Genomic DNA, 20,119 nt, shown 5'->3' on the forward strand with positions numbered 1-20,119 from the left:
CATCAGATGAGCATCTGACAAGGCCCTGCTCCCTCCTCATGTCCAGGCCACCTGGCCAGTGGCTTGGAATGAACAACTCTAAGGCTGGTAACTATGATAACAACCTTGCAGAACCTGTGTGTGTGTGTATGAATGAATGTGTGAATAAATATGAAATTGAATGGAATGTTATAGCTATAACTAACTGCTTACTATGATTCTTTCTGTATTCATAATAAACGTGGTATTTTGCCTTTTCTCCTTTAATAAGATCCTGCTGGTTTTTATTTTATTGGTATACCATTTTGGTGGAGAATTGCAAAAGGGGGAATATTGGTAAAAACCCTCAGTTATTGTAAATATTGGTGTGCACACCGCCAGCTCTATTGAGCTAGGCATTTCTATTAGGTTAACCAGACCTGCTGGCCTCCAAGAAGGCAGCAGGGAAAAACAGGTTAACCAGACCTGCTGGCCTCCGGGAAGGTAGCAGGGGAAAGTGTATAAATTAAGCTATGATTACAGAATCCAAGTCCTATTGTTCACTGAAGTATCAGGGGAACAAGAAGGCCTAAGGGCCAGGCAGTGCTGCTCGCTGGAACAAGAAGCAGCAGGATCAGAGAATCTAGGCTGTGTCACTCGCTGACCTGGGCCAGGTGTGACGAGGAAATTTGATAAGCTACTATTTCAGAATCTAGGCTGTGTCACTCACTGAGTAATACCAGGAGTGACAAAGAGATTGAAATACCTGTGTTAAGATGTTTAAAAGAAAACAGGGTAAGCCAGTACCAGAGGGAGGAATGGAGTCAGAAGGAACTCCAACCTCACATTTTGTTAAAGAAATTACACCTTTTAAACAAATCCTTCAAAAATGTGGGCACAGTCCTTGGACTAAACAAGCCCTAGCTGCTGTCTGCACTATTTCAGACCTAGAGGATAGTTTGGGTCAGTATGTCCTCATATCCAAACCTTCTAGTGCTGCCAAAAGAGATGCAGCCGCAATTTGGTTGTTGTGGGAGGCATGTAAGGATTCTTACCTCCGCTTGTCCTCATGTAAAGAGGAAAAGGCACAAATGGAAAAGGGAGCAGACAATTGGAAGGTGCTGGCTACAAATACCCAAAGCCAGCGGAAAATAGTGAAAGAGGCACTCCAGGAATGCAAAAAGAGAGAAAGGTTCCTGGCAGACCAAGCCAAAGCCTCTGAGAAAATTGAAAGAGAGAATCATGTGCTCCAAGGTATGGTAAAGAAATTAACCTTGAAGCAGGGCAGAGCACCTGCAAATCATAGTCGTTGTGTGTCACTAATTAAGAGTCTGAGACAAAATTGGGCTTTGCCTCTAAACAGGTAGCAGCCATTTCAGCAGGTGAAGGGGGAGAAGGTCCTATGTACGGCACCCCTAGGCAAAATTACAAAGAGAAAAGAGAGTGAAAAAGTTAACTCTGCAGAGGCTGAAGGGAATTAAGCAGCTAAACTTTGAGAAAATGTTAAAAAGAAAAAGTGTTAGAGGCAAATAATTCTTGGTTTCTTTGCAGCCATTCTGAAGGGAAAATGGGCCCTTTTGCAAAGGAATGTCTGTAAATTAGCCAGGCAAAAATAAACTATCTGATTAAAATCATTTGACTGGACAATTTAGTCAAATTAGCTAAAAGAACATAAGGGGGTTCTACTGGAACTTAACTGCCTCAAATGTATAAAGAGAATGTAAGATGTAAAAACAGAGCAGTGTGGAAGGGATGTTAAGGAAAAGAAAATGTGTATGTATCTATCTGTGTGTAAATATGTAAAGTTCTAAGGACCAATTGGTTTTGTTTTTGTTTTAAATAATGACACTAAAATCCATTTGACTCTTTAATTAAGTTGCAAAACTGACAGACCTTTTTGCTAGACACAGGTAATTAGTGTTGTTTGGGTTTGGGATTTGGCATTTAACCCTTAAAAGGTAACTCAATGCTTTACAAAATTTAAAATGTTTTTAAGTTGTGGCTGCAGCAGGGCAGTCAAAATCAGGAGAATAGAAAAAAAAATTCTGGATTCTTTTTGTTTGCTTGTTTGTTCGTTTTTGTAACAAAATAGCAGATGAGAGCTGTAGGAAAAAAAATAGGAAATTTAAAAAGATGGTGCCCCTCTGAAGCAACAGCAGGGGTGAGGTGCACAAAACAAAAAGAAGCAATGTTAGAAACACTGAGTCTTAAAATGGCTCTGAGTAATCAGACTGTCACTTTGATAAAGGTACATGGAAAAATCTGTAAGCAAAAAAAGACACCTTATGTAAAACTGGATATGGATAATGTTATAGAAGTTAAACTATGGAAGGAATGTGCATTTGCCCCAGAACATGTGCAGGGCATATTGTAGAAGGGGCAAAAGAAATGCAAACATGCCATGCTACTTAATTAAAATGCTATTAGGGCTCCAAAGGGAGCCACAATAGGTTGGGTTTTCTTTTTCAGATTGCTGTGTGTTTTGGAAGCAGAAGTTAAAAAAGTGATCAAAACTCTGGTGAAAGTTGATTGTGTCCCTTTTAAGATGGAGTCTCTGAGCTGCTGATGGCTTTAAATCCAAAAGCAGGAAGCGTCTGTGAAAATGCAAATGACCTAAATGATAAAGGAAGGAAAGAACTAGTGGCACAAAGGAGCTGCAGATAAAGGACACACCTGGTCAGCAAACAAATTTGTCTAAATAAAAGGCATGGGATAACAAGATAATTTTAATAAATGTAATGATAATAAGTACCCCTGTAACAATGTATAGTGGGTATGATTTTTGGAAAAATCATTTAAGGTCATATGGTAATGATGCTTCTCAGCTATTACCTGCAAATAAACTTTAAAGCTTAACACAGCAGGAAAAACGTTATAAACTTGGTCTGCTGTATAAGAAGGAAAACTGAAGTACCCCACCTAATGGATTTAATGACTAAACAGTGGGATAATTTCCCCATAACCCTTAAAAGATAGAAGCCATTGAAACCTGGCCTGCCTATAGAACAAAAACAGCAAAATGTGGGGGAAATTCCTCTGTTTTGCCTGCAATCAGCAAGGGTATTTGTAAAAGAAATATTTTAAGCAATAATCTGCCACCCCAAAAAGGCATAAAGACATGTTCTTTTGTCTTTCAGAAAATCAGGAAAAGCTGATGCCATCTGAAGAGCAACCCAATACCATGAATCTACGGTCACAATAGAAATTGTAAAAAGAAAAGGAGTACTTGTGGCACCTTAGAGACTAACAAATTTATTTGAGCAGAAGCTTTCATGAGCTACAGCTTGTCTTGTCTTGTTGCTAGCACTGTTGTGTGTTTAAAAAAAATAAAATAAAAAGAATACTTCAGACCTGCAGGTAATTAAAAATAAATGAAGCTCTCTGTCCCAGCTACAGGACAGCCTGATACAAAAACAAGTACATGCCAATGTAGACTTGGTCCAAATTGGTCTGGGTAACCTAAAAGCCCGATGGAATCTTTGGCAATGGCTTAATACTACCACATGGCTTATGCATAAGAAAAAACTGCCCCCCCCCAGTAGTTAGAGGGGTAATTCCCTACTCTCACCCAGTCTCTTACAAGTGTAAATATTATAGACAACAGAATAAGCATGTGAAAAAGTTGGTTGGCCAACCCTCTGTGCTAACAATCAATTATTCTACAAATGTTAAACCTGGGTGTGTTTGTATTCCTTAGTGCTATATAATGTCATTGTAACGCAGAGTTCCCAGCACTCTGATTACGGCTGTCTCAGGGCTTCCAAGGGACTTGAAATTGAACACCTGATTTAGATCGATTAGAACTCAAGAGAAACAGCTGCAAAACTCAGTATTTGAGTCCTCAGCCCATCTGGGAGATTTTCCAACAGTATCAGACAGATAGAATAAACTTCTCCTCTTCCACCCAGAGCTATAGTCACATTGGAGTCCATCGGTATTGGAAACGTCTCAAAAAAGTATGGCTTTCGAATGTGTTTGGATTTGCAGCAACCAGAGCTTTCAGAGGTACAGAAACTCAGGTGGCGTTTGGGGTTTGGTTCTGAGATCTGCCAAGGCCCAGCTCCACAAAGGTATTGACTTCAAAGGGAGTTAGCCACTTTGTGACCTTTGAGGGTATGGTCCCAAGTGCCTGCACCTAACAGGCTCGGGGCCTGAATGCTTAAAGCCTTTTCAAAAGAAGAAACGTGACCAAGAAACAAACTCTGACAAAATGCTGAGTGGGGTTCTGACGCTAGGGGATACAGACTGATCTGGGGTGCTGAATGTTTCCTTGGCACAGCGTCGGCTCACCCTCTCTGTCTGGTTTGGTGCACACTTAGACTAGGGGTTCACAAGCTCACTTCAGCTCATCTAGGTTTCTGACATAGTGCCATGGTCACTGGATCAGCTTGCGTCAAATCCTCACAGTGGCTGGATGTGGCAAGCTTTGATGTCACCAGGTGCTGTGGCAAAGTGAGCGTCCCTGGGAATTAGGGAAGAGCCTTGTGGAAGACGAGACAGTGCTTTTTAACAGCCTGGACTTATTTCCCCTGTTTGGGCGTGGAGGCTAAAGCCCTGAAAGATGGGTGGGTCAGGGGCTCCCCTCTGTCTCCAGTGTTACCATGCTGGGGCAGTCTGGTTGCAGGGAAAAAGCTGAGGAAATTAGCCCAGGAGGATGGACTCGGGACTCTGGTACCGACTAGCAGCCTTGCTTCTTTGAAACAGTGATGGAAAAGAGGTCTGCCTGTGACTCTTCTTTTAGCAAAGCATGCTGGGAAGGGGAGGATTCTGCGGTCCTATCAAATGCAAACTCTTCTACCTCGCAGCTAGTACTGGCTGCTATTATGTAATTTCTAATTAAAAAGATTAAACTGGACAAAGAAGAAATTTGGGAGCAATCTCACACCTGACTCTCCATTTTCACTGTGACTGGATTGCAGTTAGCTCTGAAGTAGCTACTCATACTATAATACAAACTTTCAAGGCTTAAAAAATGCCAGCAGAGATTAAAAAACCCAAACCAACCATAGGACGCTTGCAAGAAATGCTGTGTTATGGGGCTGGTGAGCTGGGCAATGTGTGAGGAATTTGAGGTCAGGACTGAACCTTCATTCTGTCTTAGTGCTGGCCAGTAGAAGGGGGGAATGGAATCTGAATTGGTGGAGAAAATGCAGCCCAATAGCCTGTCATGTTGCACCGCCTTCCAGGGGATTGACGGAGATGGCTCAAAGCCGGGAGTAGTAACAAACGAGGTGTTTGGAAAGAACAGCAGAAATGAGCTTGGCATTTAAAATAAGGTGGCAGCTCCAAGACACTGATGCATTCAGATGCACTTGCTGCTCCTGGGATGACTTGGTTCCTTACAATTGCCGTCTTGAAGCGGCTCTGTCTGCTTCTCCCAGAAAGCATGGCTTTGACCCCTTGTGCAATTATGCCTCACTGTCAGCTCGTGGCCTTATGGTTTCTGTTGGTCTAGTCATCGCAGAGGGGGCCCCGGCTGCAGACTCATCACCGCATCCTGCTCCAGTTGCTCCCCCAGAGCTTGGCACAACAAAAGACTGTGTGTGTGTGTGCCAGGAGGGGAAAATGGGGAGCCCTAGGCCCACGCACTCCATTGGATCTCAGCCCAGCGCCCTGAGGGCCTCTTAAAGTGTCCAGTTACTGACCAGCCCCAAATTATGTCACTTCCTACCCATCTGGAGCTCCTCAGTTTGGGGCACCGTCGCTGGCTTAGCAGACTTCCCTCTGTCTCTGTGTCCAGTTCAGTCAGTCCATCTCTCTAAGGCTTTCATCTCCCAAAGGGGCAGGGGTGGGGAGGAATCCAAGTCCCTGCTGCTGGAGAAACCCTCACAAAGCTGTTGCCACTCCTGGCAAAGCTCTCAGCACCAGCCTTGTTGCCTGGTGCCACATGCAGCTCATTCCCCCTTCCCCTGGGCTATCAGTGTTCTTTTAAATTCTTCCTCTACTGGGAGCAGGCTCTGCACCTGTTGCGGGGCAGGTCACCCCTCTTCCAATACTGGATCAGTGAGGGGCTTGTAGACCCCATCACAGCGAACACCATATTCCCCCTGCCCCCAAAGCAGCATGGGTTAACAAAAGCCAAAAGAGTAAAATGAAATAAGAACAGCTGCTACAAATATAAATATAGATTTGGGAGGGGAGGGGTGTTGGGAGCGAAAGCTCATTTAGCCCTGATACAGAGCCTGCTGGGACTTTTAAGAATCTGTTCTGATAATATTTAACAGCTTAAGCTTAAGTAGAACAATGCATGTGTAAGGAATTGCAGGGTAGTCATGCTTAGTGCTACAGAGCAATCATGTTTGTGAAGCCAATAAAAGATAAAGTAATTACAAAGCTAGAAGACACTGATTTGAACTAACCCCAAACCTGGGAGGGGAGTTAACATGAGAAATGAGAAATGTATAAGAAAAGATAACAAAAAGGTATGAATAAATTTGTGAAACAAATGGAAGCTGAAGCGGTATTGTCCGGTACTGGAGGCATGTGTGATGAAATCATCTTGATGAGCTGCCCACTTGTGAGTAATTGATCGCTGCTTACTGCATGGTTTGCCTTAATCAAGGTCTGTTAGACCTACTGGCTGAGTAAGTGAAATTCTCTATCCAACAAGAGGGAAAAATGCTAGAGAAGGAGGCCTGTTAGTATATGAAGCGGAGGGACAAAATTAAATGGTTGGGATATTGACCTCCTTTGGAAATCTGTCCTCAGCAAGAGAGACAATGAGAAGACATTTGGGCAATTAATAAGAAACGGAGACGTGTTATAAACGTAAACAGCAGGTTCTACTTAGTGTCAAAGTACTTCCAAGTAGTTAAAATTGCTCCTTCTAATGAGGCCAGTCCTGCCTTCTGCAATAATGATCTCAGGTCCAGCGTTGCCAACTCTCATGATTTTGTCGTTAGAATCGCAGTATTTGGCTTTGCTCTTAAAGCCTCAGCTGCTGGAATACAGTGACTGCATGAGAATCTCAGTTTTTACTTATTGTTTGTCACCCTTGTGGTTGTGGGGAAAACCTTGGAAATGGAAGTGTAGTCCTAAAGGGTCAGAAAGGGGAAGGCAACCCACCCCCGTCCCAAACCCCAAGTTGATTTTTAAAGAATCTTGTGGTTTTTCGAGGATCTGACTCAGGATTTTTGAATGTTTCAGGTTGGCAATGCTGCAGGCCTTATTCCTCAATTTCTTGTGGTGGGGTTATGACCCGGCAAATAGACTGTGTTTGTGATGAAGAGCACTATCGGGCAAGTAGAATTGGGTGACATTCTTCATCTGAACATTTTCTTTTTCAGCAAAAACGGCAGCTGCGGGTTAAACAAAACAGTTTGTGAAGTTGCATTGATTTAGCCAAGGGAAAAAATAAAATTCCGCAACAATCAAAACCATTTCATTTCACCTTTTTCAAAATGAGATTTTTCGATAAAGTGCAATATTGAAACAAAACCCTTTATTTTGGGATGCACAGAACTTTCCACTTGACCCCAATTTATTTATTTATTTATTTATACTTTTTGGTTTGATTTTTTTTTTTGCAAAACTGCTAGTGAACCAAAAAGTCAGTTATTTGCACAACGCTAAGTGCAACTGAATAAGCTCCAGTGGTGAGAGTATCAATTTCCAAGGAACAGTTCCTTTTATTTCAAAATAACCATGGATATTCTGGTATGGTACCTGTCAATACAGGCATGGCTGACATCCATGCATAAGAGCTATTAAAGTCGCTAGGCATCTGGATCCTGAATCCCCAGTGCAGCTTGATTGCATTCTCTCTATGGCTCCCTCTACACCAGTGGTTTTCAACCTATTTATCCTTGTGAGCTGCATATGCAGGTCTCTGTGTTGTGTGGGCCAAATTCACCCTGTATACCACCTGTCTGAGGATGTCACATGGGCCGCAGCTGTGTGCTGATTGGGTCGTGGGTTGAGAACCACGGCTCCACACTGAAAGATCTGTCTTGTTTCCAGGCACCATTGCAAAACCCCAGAGTAAACAAGGTAATGCTGCTAATTGTCACCAGTGTAGCTTATCCTGCTTTCATGCAGAGATACGCTACACCAGTTCAAGACACCATTTACCTTGTCTGCAACGGGACTGTATTAGACCAGCTACACTGAAGACTAGAATCAGGGCAAACCCTCAGTATATGCTTTGCTTGGCTCAAAAAGCTGGTTTCTAAAGGTCTTGGCTACAGTGGCATAGCGGGTGGGATATTTCAGCCAACAGAGCCTTGAAGTGGAAATGTTACTTTATGAAAGTGCTTGTCCTGTTCCAGAATTGAAAGCGCACTGTAGTGTTGAGAGGCGAGGATATTTCTCATGGAAATTACTGTATAACTGTAGTTAAGCTATATAAATCAACTGTTGTATCCTGCAATTTGTAAGGCAATTGTTAAAGAAAAAATAAACCACAGCCCTCCTGGTTTGTGTATCCAGGAATCCTTTAATGTTTTTCAACTTTACAGCTTGCCGTTTTGAACAGTTCACCAGTTCAGCTGATGGGATTCATGATGAAACCTGCCTGCTTTCAAACTGCATAAGCCCTAATTAGATCATAGCATCTGAATGTGATTTGTTTGATCTTTGCAGAGGTATAGCCATTCAAATAAGTAAAGAACTTAATGCGCCAATAGATAAAACCCTTTTTTGTTGTGGCAGGGGAAGGATTGTCATAAAGAATTTCTCCTGTTCCTATTTCCTTTTATGCATTGATCCCATTTGTTTATCCATTGATGTTATGGTAATTCCTGTGCTTAAAACACCACAGCATAGGACCCAGGTAACAAAACACAGTCAACAGGGAATGTACAGCATTATTGTTTGACAAGTCTCCTCTATAGCTCCTGAATGAGCGTGAAAACACAGGCTTGTGATCAATGTCAGGTTAATGAAAGTATTCTCCCCCCCCACCTCCCCAATCCTCTCTTTCAATGCCACAGCTTCATTTCCTGTAATTTAACAATTGCATTTTGCAAATATGATGCAGTTGCACTGACTGGTTAAGTGGGGAAAGTCAACGGCGAGACAGACAATTCTGCCAAGATCAAGAGGGAGGAAAGCAGACGCAAAATGGGGTGCTAGGATCTCCTAACACAAAATCGGCTTTATTGTAAGATTTAGCATATGTACAGATTATAGAGACAGAGGAGGATGAAAGCAGATAAATAAAAATGGCCTGAAAGCTACGGTCTGAATAATGCCTTATTTTACTTGCCAAAGTTTGTCATGAGATTCCGATAGACTGGTACTGAACTAAAGGCAGAGGATGTGTTTATAGTCAAGGTGGTACTGGACTGTGGCTTTAAAAAACACCAGGCCAGGTGCTCAGCTGGTATAAATCTGCATCATTCTATTGACTTCAATTGAGTTGCCTTACACCAATGAGGATCTGGGTCACTAGGTTATGCTTGATGTCAGCTCAGTGGTGAGATATATACAACTGGTCATTTAATTTTTTTGCAGGGTGCTCTGATGACATGGTCGTGGCTGGATTTTGGTTTCTAACATAGCGGTAATTATTTACAGTGGGCTATACTTATTTCTTGGAACGGCCTAGCCTTATGCCAACTGAAAGAGAACTCAAGATCTCAACTTGGACTATACTAGTGAGAATGGAAATGATTTCTAAAGGGAATCTGAGACTGTAAGTAGCTTCCACATGAATTATACTAAAAGTGATAAGCAGCTGCGGAGAAGTCACATTGGTTCATTTCAGCTGTCATGCCCCAGGGTATAAGAACTGTAAGTTGAGGATACAAATACCATTAGTCAGTCACAACTACAGCTAGTTGGGAATTTTTCATCAAAACGTGGTTTTTTTTACCCCCAAAATGCAATTTTTGTCAAACCACCAGAATGTCTTGAAAAACAAGTTGATTTTGATGAATTTTCTCCACATCCCAAGAAGCATTTTAATAATGTTGAAACATCCAATTTTGACATATTGGGACTAGAACATTTTGATTTTTCAGTTCAAGATGATTTTTTCAAAAAAATATTTTTTATATCGAAACATTTGGAAGTTTTGCAGTCGAAATGGGAATTTAATGTTTCCGTGTTATTGAAATGAAAGGTTTTGATTGACCCCAAACCTTTTTTGGAATTTGGTTCCGCTGGAGATGTTAAAATATTTTGTTTGCGTTCTATTTCAGAAAGGGAAAAATGCCAAAAAGCACAGAATCTCTTGTGACGTGGTAACTCTGGGTCCTGCCCACTGCTATTTGCAATTACTATGTTAGGTGGCTGCAGGATGTATCTGCAGAGGTTCGTGCCTCTGCTCATGACCAAAGCCTAATGCAATGATCTGTTACTCACACAAGGATTCACATGGATCATTCTTAAACTAAATGTTTTTATATTAAAATACTGAGGTGGCCTCCAAGCCTCTCTTAGGCAGCTTCCGTCGCTCCTGCCCATGGGGGGTAGAGGGGGGAGTGGACAGAACTTGGACAACTGCGGAGTGACCATTTTCAAAGTGTTGGGCTGGGTTTTAGCCACGTGACCCCCATTCGAGGCAATGGGGAGTGGGCACCTTAAATCCACTGCAAACTCTTGAATACTGATGGGTCCAGTCACTGACTTCTCTGCACCAACCCAAGAGGAAAGCGAATGTCAGAGTGGAAACTCACTCCACTGAAGCCACCAGAACTACACCCAGCATGTAGCTGGCCCACTGAGTTAACCCTCACAGCTACCAGCCTTGACAACGCTGCTTTCAAATGCAGACAGACGTCCTTGTTTCACAACATCGGAGACTTGCGGAAGAGACGTAGTGGGTGTGTGGTGTGACAGTTGGGGCTGCTTTGCCAGACACTGGGGGCTGGAAATCCTGTCAGGACCAGGCAGCAAGTTTCTTACTGGGACGTGGTTGCTTGAGTAGCGAGGTGGAGCCGGAGCTCCGTAAGCACGACTCGGCAGGATTTCCCTGACCCACAGGACTGCCTCCTCCTCTCTATCCAGCCCTTCGGGGCGAGAGGAGGCAGGCAGAAGAAAGAGAATGTGTTGATGGAAATAAAGGTGAAGCTCTGAGCGGAGGCCAGGCATTGTTAGTAAAATTGCAGTGTCGGGAAGCTCCATCTTCTTCAGGGTCGATGCGTCATCACAGGCTTCTGCAAGGCACCAAGACACTGAACTGAAAACTGGGAGGCTACAGGATCAAACTCATGAATCTCACGAATCTCATTCGCTGTTTGCTTCCAGTTTCCCTTGTCCTGCAATCTCCGCTCACTGTGGGCTGCCCTCTCTGCCCCTTCCAGAGCAGGAGATGAAGCCACCAGTATGGCTCCCGGGGGAGACGTACCCCTGGAAGATCCAACTGCCTCCTTTCATCATGCCCATGTCATAGTCTCGTGTGTGCTGCAGACCTAGTCACATGCCTTGGGATCAGCTCTGCACTCAACAGCTCGATTTCTTGCCTACTGGGCTCCAGTGACTGCACACTGGCTGAGGGCGGGCAGGCTGAACCACACCACAGAGGAATGGTTGCTGGTCTCTGGGCACCATTGGTGTCTCATAGGTTTCAGCAGTGGACCCCCATGGAGGCACCATGCACATCTTGACCGACATCAGAGGGGTGAAATACTCAGTAATACAGGGTTTGCTAAGACTTCTGTGCTAATTTGTTGATGTAGCGAAATGCCCACACCCTATATGGCCGATCAGCAAGAACTCTAAGCAACCCTCCGATCCTTTCAACCCCCAGTGCAAGGGGGCGGGCATCTGGCACTAAGGAGCAGGACAGGACAGGACAGGACCCCCAGCTGCAGGAATGATGGCTTTGCACATCCCTCTCCCACCACTCGGGTGCTACCCTGAGCTGAGCCAGACCAGAGAATGGCCGCCCTAATCGGCTTCCTGACACTGCAGATTGAAACCCCTCGAATCATGTGTTGGGTCAATAAGTGAGAGTCTGGAAGGTTACCGCGAAGATGCGATCTGCTTTCCTGTTCTTCCCATTGGGGTTCCTTTGTGTCAAAGAGCCTCGGTAAATGGAGTTCCGATCAAAGGATTCGTTGCCATCTTTACAAAAATAAAAGATAAAATAGCTTACATTGGTGGTGTTGATCTAGATCACGCGTGGGTGACTAGGAAATGCACCTGGATCTTTTGAAATAGCTTCCTTACACTGCTCTGGGCCTGAGTCTCCTCTGACCTACAGCAGTTTTACACTGGTGTGTAAACAGTGAGTTACTCCCAATTTACACTACTGTAAACCAGAAGAGAATTAAACCCTTCATATTGGAGGCAAACAGACCATGAGCCAGGTCATATTCCACATCAGTCAGAGGGGTCAATTACTCACTGAGCTACTGTTGTTATTTCCATTCATAATTCAGGATATACATTTCATGAATGTGCCTGGACCATTCAACCAACAGCCGGCTGGTTATTCAGGCAGCAGCTCACCTCAGTGCACTCATTATTCTATCAGTGACTCCTGAGTTATATTTGTACATTCCCCCTCTTCCCATTCAGAAAAACAGTATGACTCCACCTTGGAGACTATCTGAGCTGCAGCTTCACAGAACCTATTACAGTAGAGTGTCCAGCTATCCTGGACGTGGCTTGATAATTTCTCAGAACAGGTTCTTGGCCAGCATAGACAAGAGGCAACTCAGGGTGTCCAGGGTGCAGGTGAGGCTGTCTTACAGCAACTCTTGACCTGTGCTCAAATATTCCAGGCACCTTCATTACTGCTGTTCAGAGTAGACATGAGAGTGCCTAAGCACCACAGCGGGTGCATTAGAAACATAAGGGGCCAGATCCTCTGTCCCTCCCATGCCCCCTGCAGCACAGAAGGGACTGCTGTAAGGCAGCAGCGGGGGATTCTCCTAGCATAGGGATCCTCAGCTGGCACGGCTGGTCTGGCAAGTGGGGTTGTGCTGGGGCAGGGCTGGGAGCCACTCTCCACCAGCCCCAGCGTGAGGTGCACATACTGGCCGTAAGAGCACCGCAGATGGGGAAGGAGGATTCCCCTGGCAGAGGAACAGCACCGGGCTGCTGTAGGGGGGAGGGATAGCTCAATGGTTTAAGCATTGGTCTGCTAAACCCAGGGTTGTGAGTTCAACCCTTGAGGGGGCCATTTAGGGATCTGAGGCAAAAATTGGGGATTGGTCCTGCTTTGAGCAGGGGGTTGGACTAGATGACCTCCTGAAGTCCCTTCCAACCCTGATATTCTATGTGGTTCCTCCCTCAGTAGGCCCTGCATAGGTGCTTGCTGAGGCTGGAGGAGAGGTATTGGGCTGGAAGGGGCGTAGGTTAGCTGCTATGGCCATTCTGGGCTGTAAACAGCTCATAGGCAGCCCTTTGGAGGCTGCTGGAGCTTAGAGCAGGCCCCCTGCAGATGAGGGGCAGACAAGGGACTTAGAACCAGCTTTGCCCATCCACCCCCTGGGGTGCATCTTTTGGCACGGTGCTTCCAGGGGCCCTCTGCTCAAAAGAACAAAGGCTCACGTACACACTACAGCTGGGTTCTGCTTCCACCAGGTATTTCCAGGATCGCGCTGGTCAGAGAAAGGGCTGCTCTTTGAAAGCAGGGCTGCGTTTGCTCTCCTGCAACGATCCCACAGCAAATCTAGTCGGTTCACAAGATCAGGCAAGGTCTGCACTGCCAGCTCAACCTGCTGGCTCACTATGGAGCCAAGTCCCCTCGGCCTCATGCCTCCTCATTAACTAGAAAGGTGCTGGACCTAGGAAGTAGCTGATGATGTAGGAGTGGAATGGAATGCAGCCCGTTCTTCCGCAGCTCGACTGGTGCTGGAGTGGGGCCAGGGATTCAGACTTGTTTCCGTTAAACTAAGTCAGGATTCAAAAGGGATATCCCTGAGGAAACGCAGCCATTCAGGAACCACTGTTCTGATCCTGACGGCCCACTCACGTTTAAGCGATCAAGGGGTTTTCTTTTAAAATCTGTTTGCTGGAGGTCCTTAGCGCCCGAGAAAGACAAACACAACATTCTGCATGAAAACCGCAGTACCACTGAAACACAGACTCGGGTTCCTATGCTCAAAGCATCAGACAAAGCGGGGGTATCCTCTCCATTTCTCCCTTCCTGCACTCAGCTGGTGGGCTCTCTGGTTCTCACGTGGCTTTGCTCTTGGCAGACCTTGCAAACACCTCTAGTGACAGGAAAGTCCTCGGGAGTGCTGGAGCTGTGCAAAACGCGTCACGGGGAGGGGGGAACAAAGGGAGCCTTACAAGAGCTTTTTGTTGTTGTCCCCCCCCGGCCCAGTTCTGGGAACAGCTCAGCCCGTCTCTGCTGTTACGCTGCCTGGAGATGACGGTGCACTCAACCCAGCCCTGTTATGCCTGCCTACACTGGAGGAGCTGGGAGGAATCCTCTGCTGCACAGTTCAGTCACCTTCAGCGACTTTCTGCACCACGGAAGCCTTAGCATGGGCCAGGATCTGGCCCCACATTGGGTACTGAGGCTCCCAATAGCAGGTTAATTCCTTCAGTTCCTTGGTGAAGGGACACAATGGGCCCAAATCCCCCTTGGGGTCAGCATATGCCACTTTGCTGATTTCCAAAGAGTGGGGCACAGTTACAGCAGGGCTGAGCGTGGCCCATTTTTCTGGTGTATGGCTGCATCCGAAACCCCAGCTACAGGGGTTCGTTCCTCAGTGAGGCACAGAGTGGCCAACTGGGCTTCACTGTGGCATACGGGAGCAAAGTGTAAACTCCCATTCGTTAGCCCGCTGCATTGAGGACTGCATGGTACACTGTGTTATGGAAACTTCCTTGGCACGAGCAAGTCCCCCTCTGAACTCCCGACACCCCTACAAACCCAGAAACAGCAGGCTTAATGAGGCAGCTTTTTGAACCTCTACATAATCTCCCATTCACTCTCGCCTCGTTCCAATTTCCCCTATCTGCGTCCTTCCCTGCACAACCTTGCACGTCATTGACCTGTGGGGAGAGTGACAAGGAGATACAGAGTCATTCTGCTTCCCTGTGGGGGCGCCTGGGGGATTAGACTCCTGTCCTGACGTCAGCTGATTGCCCCATCGCTCTATCTGCATGCCAGGAGTGCAGCACCCCGGTTATCTAGCTGCCCTTTCAGGGGAAGAGCCGATGACTCCTCTTCACCAACAAAGAGAAGGGACTTTGCTCCCTGTGAGACTCAGATCAGGAAACGTGCCTTGCAATTCACTTTTAATGCGGGGGGGATGAGAATGATAAATTCATTCTCGGTATTAAATGATTGCTTTTCCCTTTCCTCGCCACTCCTTCTCCTACTCAGCACTTATCTAGAAGGAGAACAGCTCTTTCTTCAATCCCTCCTGCAAGCTTATGATTCAAGATAAGAGAGAAGTGGAAAAATCATTTCCTAATGGCTCTTGCCGCCAGCCTCCAGGGCATAACATATCCAGAGACCTTCCCATCGCACAGCCACGGCTGCTGGATTTCTGGTCTTCGTCTTCTTTCAGACACCTCTAGCTGCGGTAGTATAGATGGCCCTAGGCTGGGCGAGGCAATGGCTCCTGCCCCCGTGGAAGAGGTCAGAATGGTGACAGTCCGGGGACTGTAAAGACACTCACATAGAGGAAAAACCCACAAGGGGAGTGGCAAATACCATAGACATGAGGAGGTGGGGGAATGCTGACGATCTGTATTTCCTTAGGGGAGTGGAGAGTACAGAATCCCGTTCTCTGCTGGGAGGGGGCCAGGAAGATTTTTTAGCCTTTTGCCTCAATCTGGCCACTGGACTCTACTTCCTTCCCAGATCCCGCAGGCCAATTTCTAAAACCCCACTCCCCTGCCCTTGCCATACCAGCTCTCTGGCTGAAAAACATGGCTGGAGGCCGGACAGACGTGACGTACATCCCCCCCAATGTGGAGCATGAGTCCCCACAAGGTATGACATGACCCCCCACCCTTTCCTCAGACACAAGCAGAGAGCACAAGTCTTACCGGCAATTTCAAGGGAACTGTTGAATTTTCTCCGTAACGCCTGTGGCATAGACATTAGCTAGAAGAGAAAGGAGCAGAGCTGCGGTTAATCCCTGGGACTGTGTCCTTTCTCTCGAAGCACTGTAGGAGGGGGCCCGTGGATAGCCTTAAAGCTAGGCTTTCCTTCTGTGTTCAGGAAAGATACCAATCTCCAGCACGCCTTCACATGTCCATCCCGGTCAGAATCAGTCAGCTGAGCGTGTACCGGTGGGAACGCTGTGTTTACTAGCTGACTGTACCCAGGATACATGGGGACGGGATGCACAAGGGGAAAAAGCAAAGCAAAGATCATTGTTTAATTCTTCCCCAAAGCAAAACTCCATTTGACAAGAGAAATCCTGACAGCCCTCCTGGAACTAATTCTAGTGCTAGGACACTGTACCTTAGATGGCACCTTGTTAGCCTTAAGGTGAATGGCTAGGAGGCTGTGCACCATACAGAAGTCTGCATTCTCCAGAGGGTTAAGAGATATTATTGCACTTTCAGAATGAAACTAATGCAGCATTCGTAACAGATTCCAGATTTGTGGCCCTATAGTCAGCTACCGAACAGCTAGCACCAGTGCAAACTTCCCTAAGCGGCTCTGCCGTTAGGTCTCAGCCCTGAGCCGGAGTAATTGCTTTGGCCCCGAACCAACAAAGCATTTACACGTCTGCTTAAGTTGACTCCTATTCAGTCATGCACGTAAGCACATGTTTTGCCGACCAGGGATAATTTGGGTCTGTGGCCCAGTGGCTACCTCACAACCCCCCCCGGTAGCCCCAGAACGGTCCTGCATGCAGTCCCTCCTCTCTGTTTCCCTTCTTGGCTCCCCAAATAAACTCCATGCAGGGTTTTCCCAGCCCTTCTTGGGGTCTGATTTATTAACTCAAAGCTTAGAACTAAACACCCTTCAGCGGGGTATAGCCCAAATGCCCTGGTCTGGTCAGAGCCCTTCCTGCCTTAGCAAGCTACGCCCAGCCCTTCCTAGCTGCAGCCATTCCCCTGGTCTCAGGGTCTGCAGTCTTACTACAGCCCCCAGAGCTTCTGCCTCATAGAATCATAGAATATCAGGGGTGGAAGGGACCTCAGGAGGTCATCTAGTCCAACCCCCTGCTCGAAGCAGGACCCATCCCCAACTAAATCATCCCAGCCAGGGCTTTGTCAAGCCTGACCTTAAAAACCTCAAAGGAAGGAGATTCCACCACCTCCCTAGGTAACGCATTCCAGTGCTTCACCACCCTCTTCACTGCAGCCATCTTCTGCAGGAAATTCCCTGGTTCCCTTCAGGCAAGGCTAATCCTGGTATCGGGGTTGGCTTGGCCCCAGGCTCTCCAGCCCAAGGCAAGCCACCCTCCTGTAGGGCCCTTTATGTATGAGAGGACAGTGTAGTTTCCATGCCGATTACTGGCCTTTCTGCCGGGTCTGCCAACAGCAGCTGCCAATTATTGATGGTGATGAATCTGTGACGCGGACACATGTCCGTTAGGAATTGGCTGAGTCCCCCAAGCCCATTTCACACAGGCTACTTGATGTGTCTTCAAAGGGTAGTGGCCACAATCACTCCAGACTCAGCTTATGTTCAGACAGGTGGCCTAGAGGAGAAAGGCTTTCCAGACCATTCCTGAGCAGACTACCCAAGCTTTCTCTGGTTTGTTTTAATCACCTCCTTGACAGCCAGGAGACATCTGTGTACTCACTTTGAAGTCATTTGGTGATGCCATCTCTGAAGAGTCCGTACTTTGATCCCCTTGACTGCTACCTGCATTCCTGGGAGGCTGGAGCATAAACAGCTTGGAACAGAAGAAATGTAAAAGATTTCTATGATTTCTTCAGTGCCAAAAGACAAGGAGAGGCACAGCTGTCCATTGGGCTGACCATAGCAGCTGGGACATTTGCAGCACTGGTTCTCCATGGCAGCTCATCCTCCATGGTGATATCGAGGGACCTAGGAGTTACATTAACTGACTGCTTAAAGAGTGACATTGAGCAAATAGCTGATCCTGTGGGTAGGGCACTGGGTTAGAGCTCAGGAGTCCTGGGTTCTTGTCCCAGCCCTGCTACTAACCTGTGAGGTAACTTTGGGCAAATCACGTCACCTCTTTGTTTCCCCTCCCAATGTCTGACTGTCTTGTCTATTTAGATTGTAATAAGTGTGTCCCACGAGCTCTTGATGCCAACTGGCAGAGTGCATAAGGGTTACAGGAAGCTCTGGGGTCTGACATTTACATTCTGGTTCATCAAAGAGTGTCACGTGAGGTGTCTACAGAAAGCCGGTGTCACACTGGTCATCAATGTCATTGTGAAATGTGTGTGCGTGTGTTGAGGAAGGAGTTACGTACTTACACTGAAAATTATGTTCTTAAGGTCTAGGGACTGGCCACCAGCAAAGGTGAAAAGCAGGTTTTCTCTCAGACAAGAATCATGTATTGGTCTGTTTACATGTAAATTAAGTCTTGCTTGGTTCACACTGGGCCTCCATTTACAAGCCTGAGCTGAATGCTAATGAAGGATTGTGGAATCTTCATAGAGAGGAAATTTGCAGGAAGAGGAAAACAGCAAAAGTTTGTCTGTTGAGGGGCAATACACTTAACTTCTGAAACCACATCTGAGGGACATATGAAATACTGTGCATTCCTTCAGTTTGTGAGGACAACCTATCAGCAGGATTGATCCTATGAGAAGGGATCTCAACCAAACCAGCTGAAAACACTAGGGAAAGTACTTGGGGTAAGTATGCTTTCTTGGAGGAGGTAGGGGAATACCTCGTCAGTTACTTTTTGGCTCCAGAAAGCACGTTATGATTTTGTTTTATATGTAACCACTTGTTTCCAATATCCTTTCCCACTCTCGCTTGAATCTCTGTTCTTTGATAATAAACATATCCTTGCTTTCACTATTGAGAGAGAGAGAAGGAGAGGGTTAACAGCTGTGGTGATGCTGAGTTCCATCCTGCACGGGTATGTGCTGTTCCTTTGGGAGTGTTGTGAGAATTCAGTGGAGCAGAGGTGGGGCACTGCAGAGGGGTGTGTGCCCATTGCTCACCTGCACAGAGACAGCGAGGCCTGCAGAGGCCTGGCAGGCAGCGCTTGTGTTGCTAGAGGTTGGTGGTTTCAGGGAGCTGATCTACAGAAGGGGTAGACAAGACTGCTTCCCACTAAGGGCACGTGGTACCTCCCAACCCTGGCTACTCTGGGGGAGTGTCACAGTGTGGTTTTAGGGGCAGAGCTGGTCTCGTACTGTGTGTATGTGTACAGTGCCTAGCCCAGTGGTGTCCTGGGACCTCTAAGCACCACCACAATTCCAATAACAGCCAGGAGATAAAATCTCCTTTTACAATATGGATCTCAGCTGCCCTTGGCCGACTGATCCTAAGAAGGTGGGAAAGTTCTCGTGTCCCAATTTTAAGGGGTGGTATGCTGACGTGCCAGCGGTTGCTGCAGATGAGGATCTCTAAAATGACTGGTTTCAGACTAACAGCTGTGTTAGTCTGTATTCGCAAAAAGAAAAGGAGGACTTGTGGCACCTTAGCGACTAACCGATTTATTTGAGCATGAGTTTTCGTGACCTACAGCTCACTTCATCGGATGCATACTGTGGAAACTGCAGAAGACATTATATACACAGAGACCATGAAACAATACCTCCTCCCACCCCACTCTCCTGCTGGTAATAGCTTATCTAAAGTGATCACTCTCCTTACAATGTGTATGATAATCAAGTTGGGCCATTTCCAGCACAAATCCAGGTTTTCTCACCCTCTGCCCCCCCCACACACAAACTCACTCTCCTGCTGGTAATAGCCCATCCAAAGTGACCACTCTCTTTACAATGTGTATGATAATCAAGGTGGGCCATTTCCAGCACAGATCCAGGTTTTCTCACCCCACCCCCTTTTTTCCAAAAACCACACACACAAACTCACTCTCCTGCTGGTAATAGCTTATCCAAAGTGACCGCTCTCCTTACAATGTGTATGAAAATCAAGGTGGGCCATTTCCAGCACAAATCCAGGTTTTCTCACCCCTCCCCCCCCAAAAAACACACACACACAAACTCACTCTCCTGCTGTTAATAAAAAGAAAAGGAGTACTTGTGGCACCTTAGAGACTAACCAATTTATTTGAGCATGAGCTTTCGTGAGCTACAGCTCACTTCATCAGATGTATACCGTGGAAACTGCAGCAGACTTTATATACACACAGAGAATATGAAACAATACCTCCTCCCACCCCACTGT

At 46.3% G+C, this 20,119-nt stretch overlaps 1 protein-coding gene across 8 annotated transcripts in view; it reads right to left on the reverse strand.

The window, feature by feature from the left end:
* Positions 1–6,353: 6,353 nt before the first annotated feature.
* Positions 6,354–20,119, reverse strand: part of MLPH (melanophilin) — an 87,840-nt gene continuing 74,074 nt past the window's right edge. For 7 of the 8 annotated variants that reach the window (XM_048869906.2, XM_048869902.2, XM_048869909.2 and 4 more), the window contains 4 exons: positions 17,580–17,672; positions 15,862–15,919; positions 11,870–11,967; positions 9,020–11,057 (listed from right to left, as the gene is read on the reverse strand). In XM_048869906.2, coding sequence (XP_048725863.1) covers positions 11,031–11,057; positions 11,870–11,967; positions 15,862–15,919; positions 17,580–17,672 — 276 coding nt within the window. In that variant the 3' untranslated portion in view covers positions 9,020–11,030. Of the gene's footprint in view, positions 7,257–9,019; positions 11,058–11,869; positions 11,968–15,861; positions 15,920–17,579; positions 17,673–20,119 lie in introns of those variants that run through there. The other variant, XM_048869903.2, reaches the window with a different exon arrangement.

Source organism: Caretta caretta, chromosome 11 (genome assembly GCF_965140235.1).
Source record: "Caretta caretta isolate rCarCar2 chromosome 11, rCarCar1.hap1, whole genome shotgun sequence".
Classification (NCBI taxonomy): Eukaryota; Metazoa; Chordata; order Testudines; family Cheloniidae; genus Caretta; species Caretta caretta.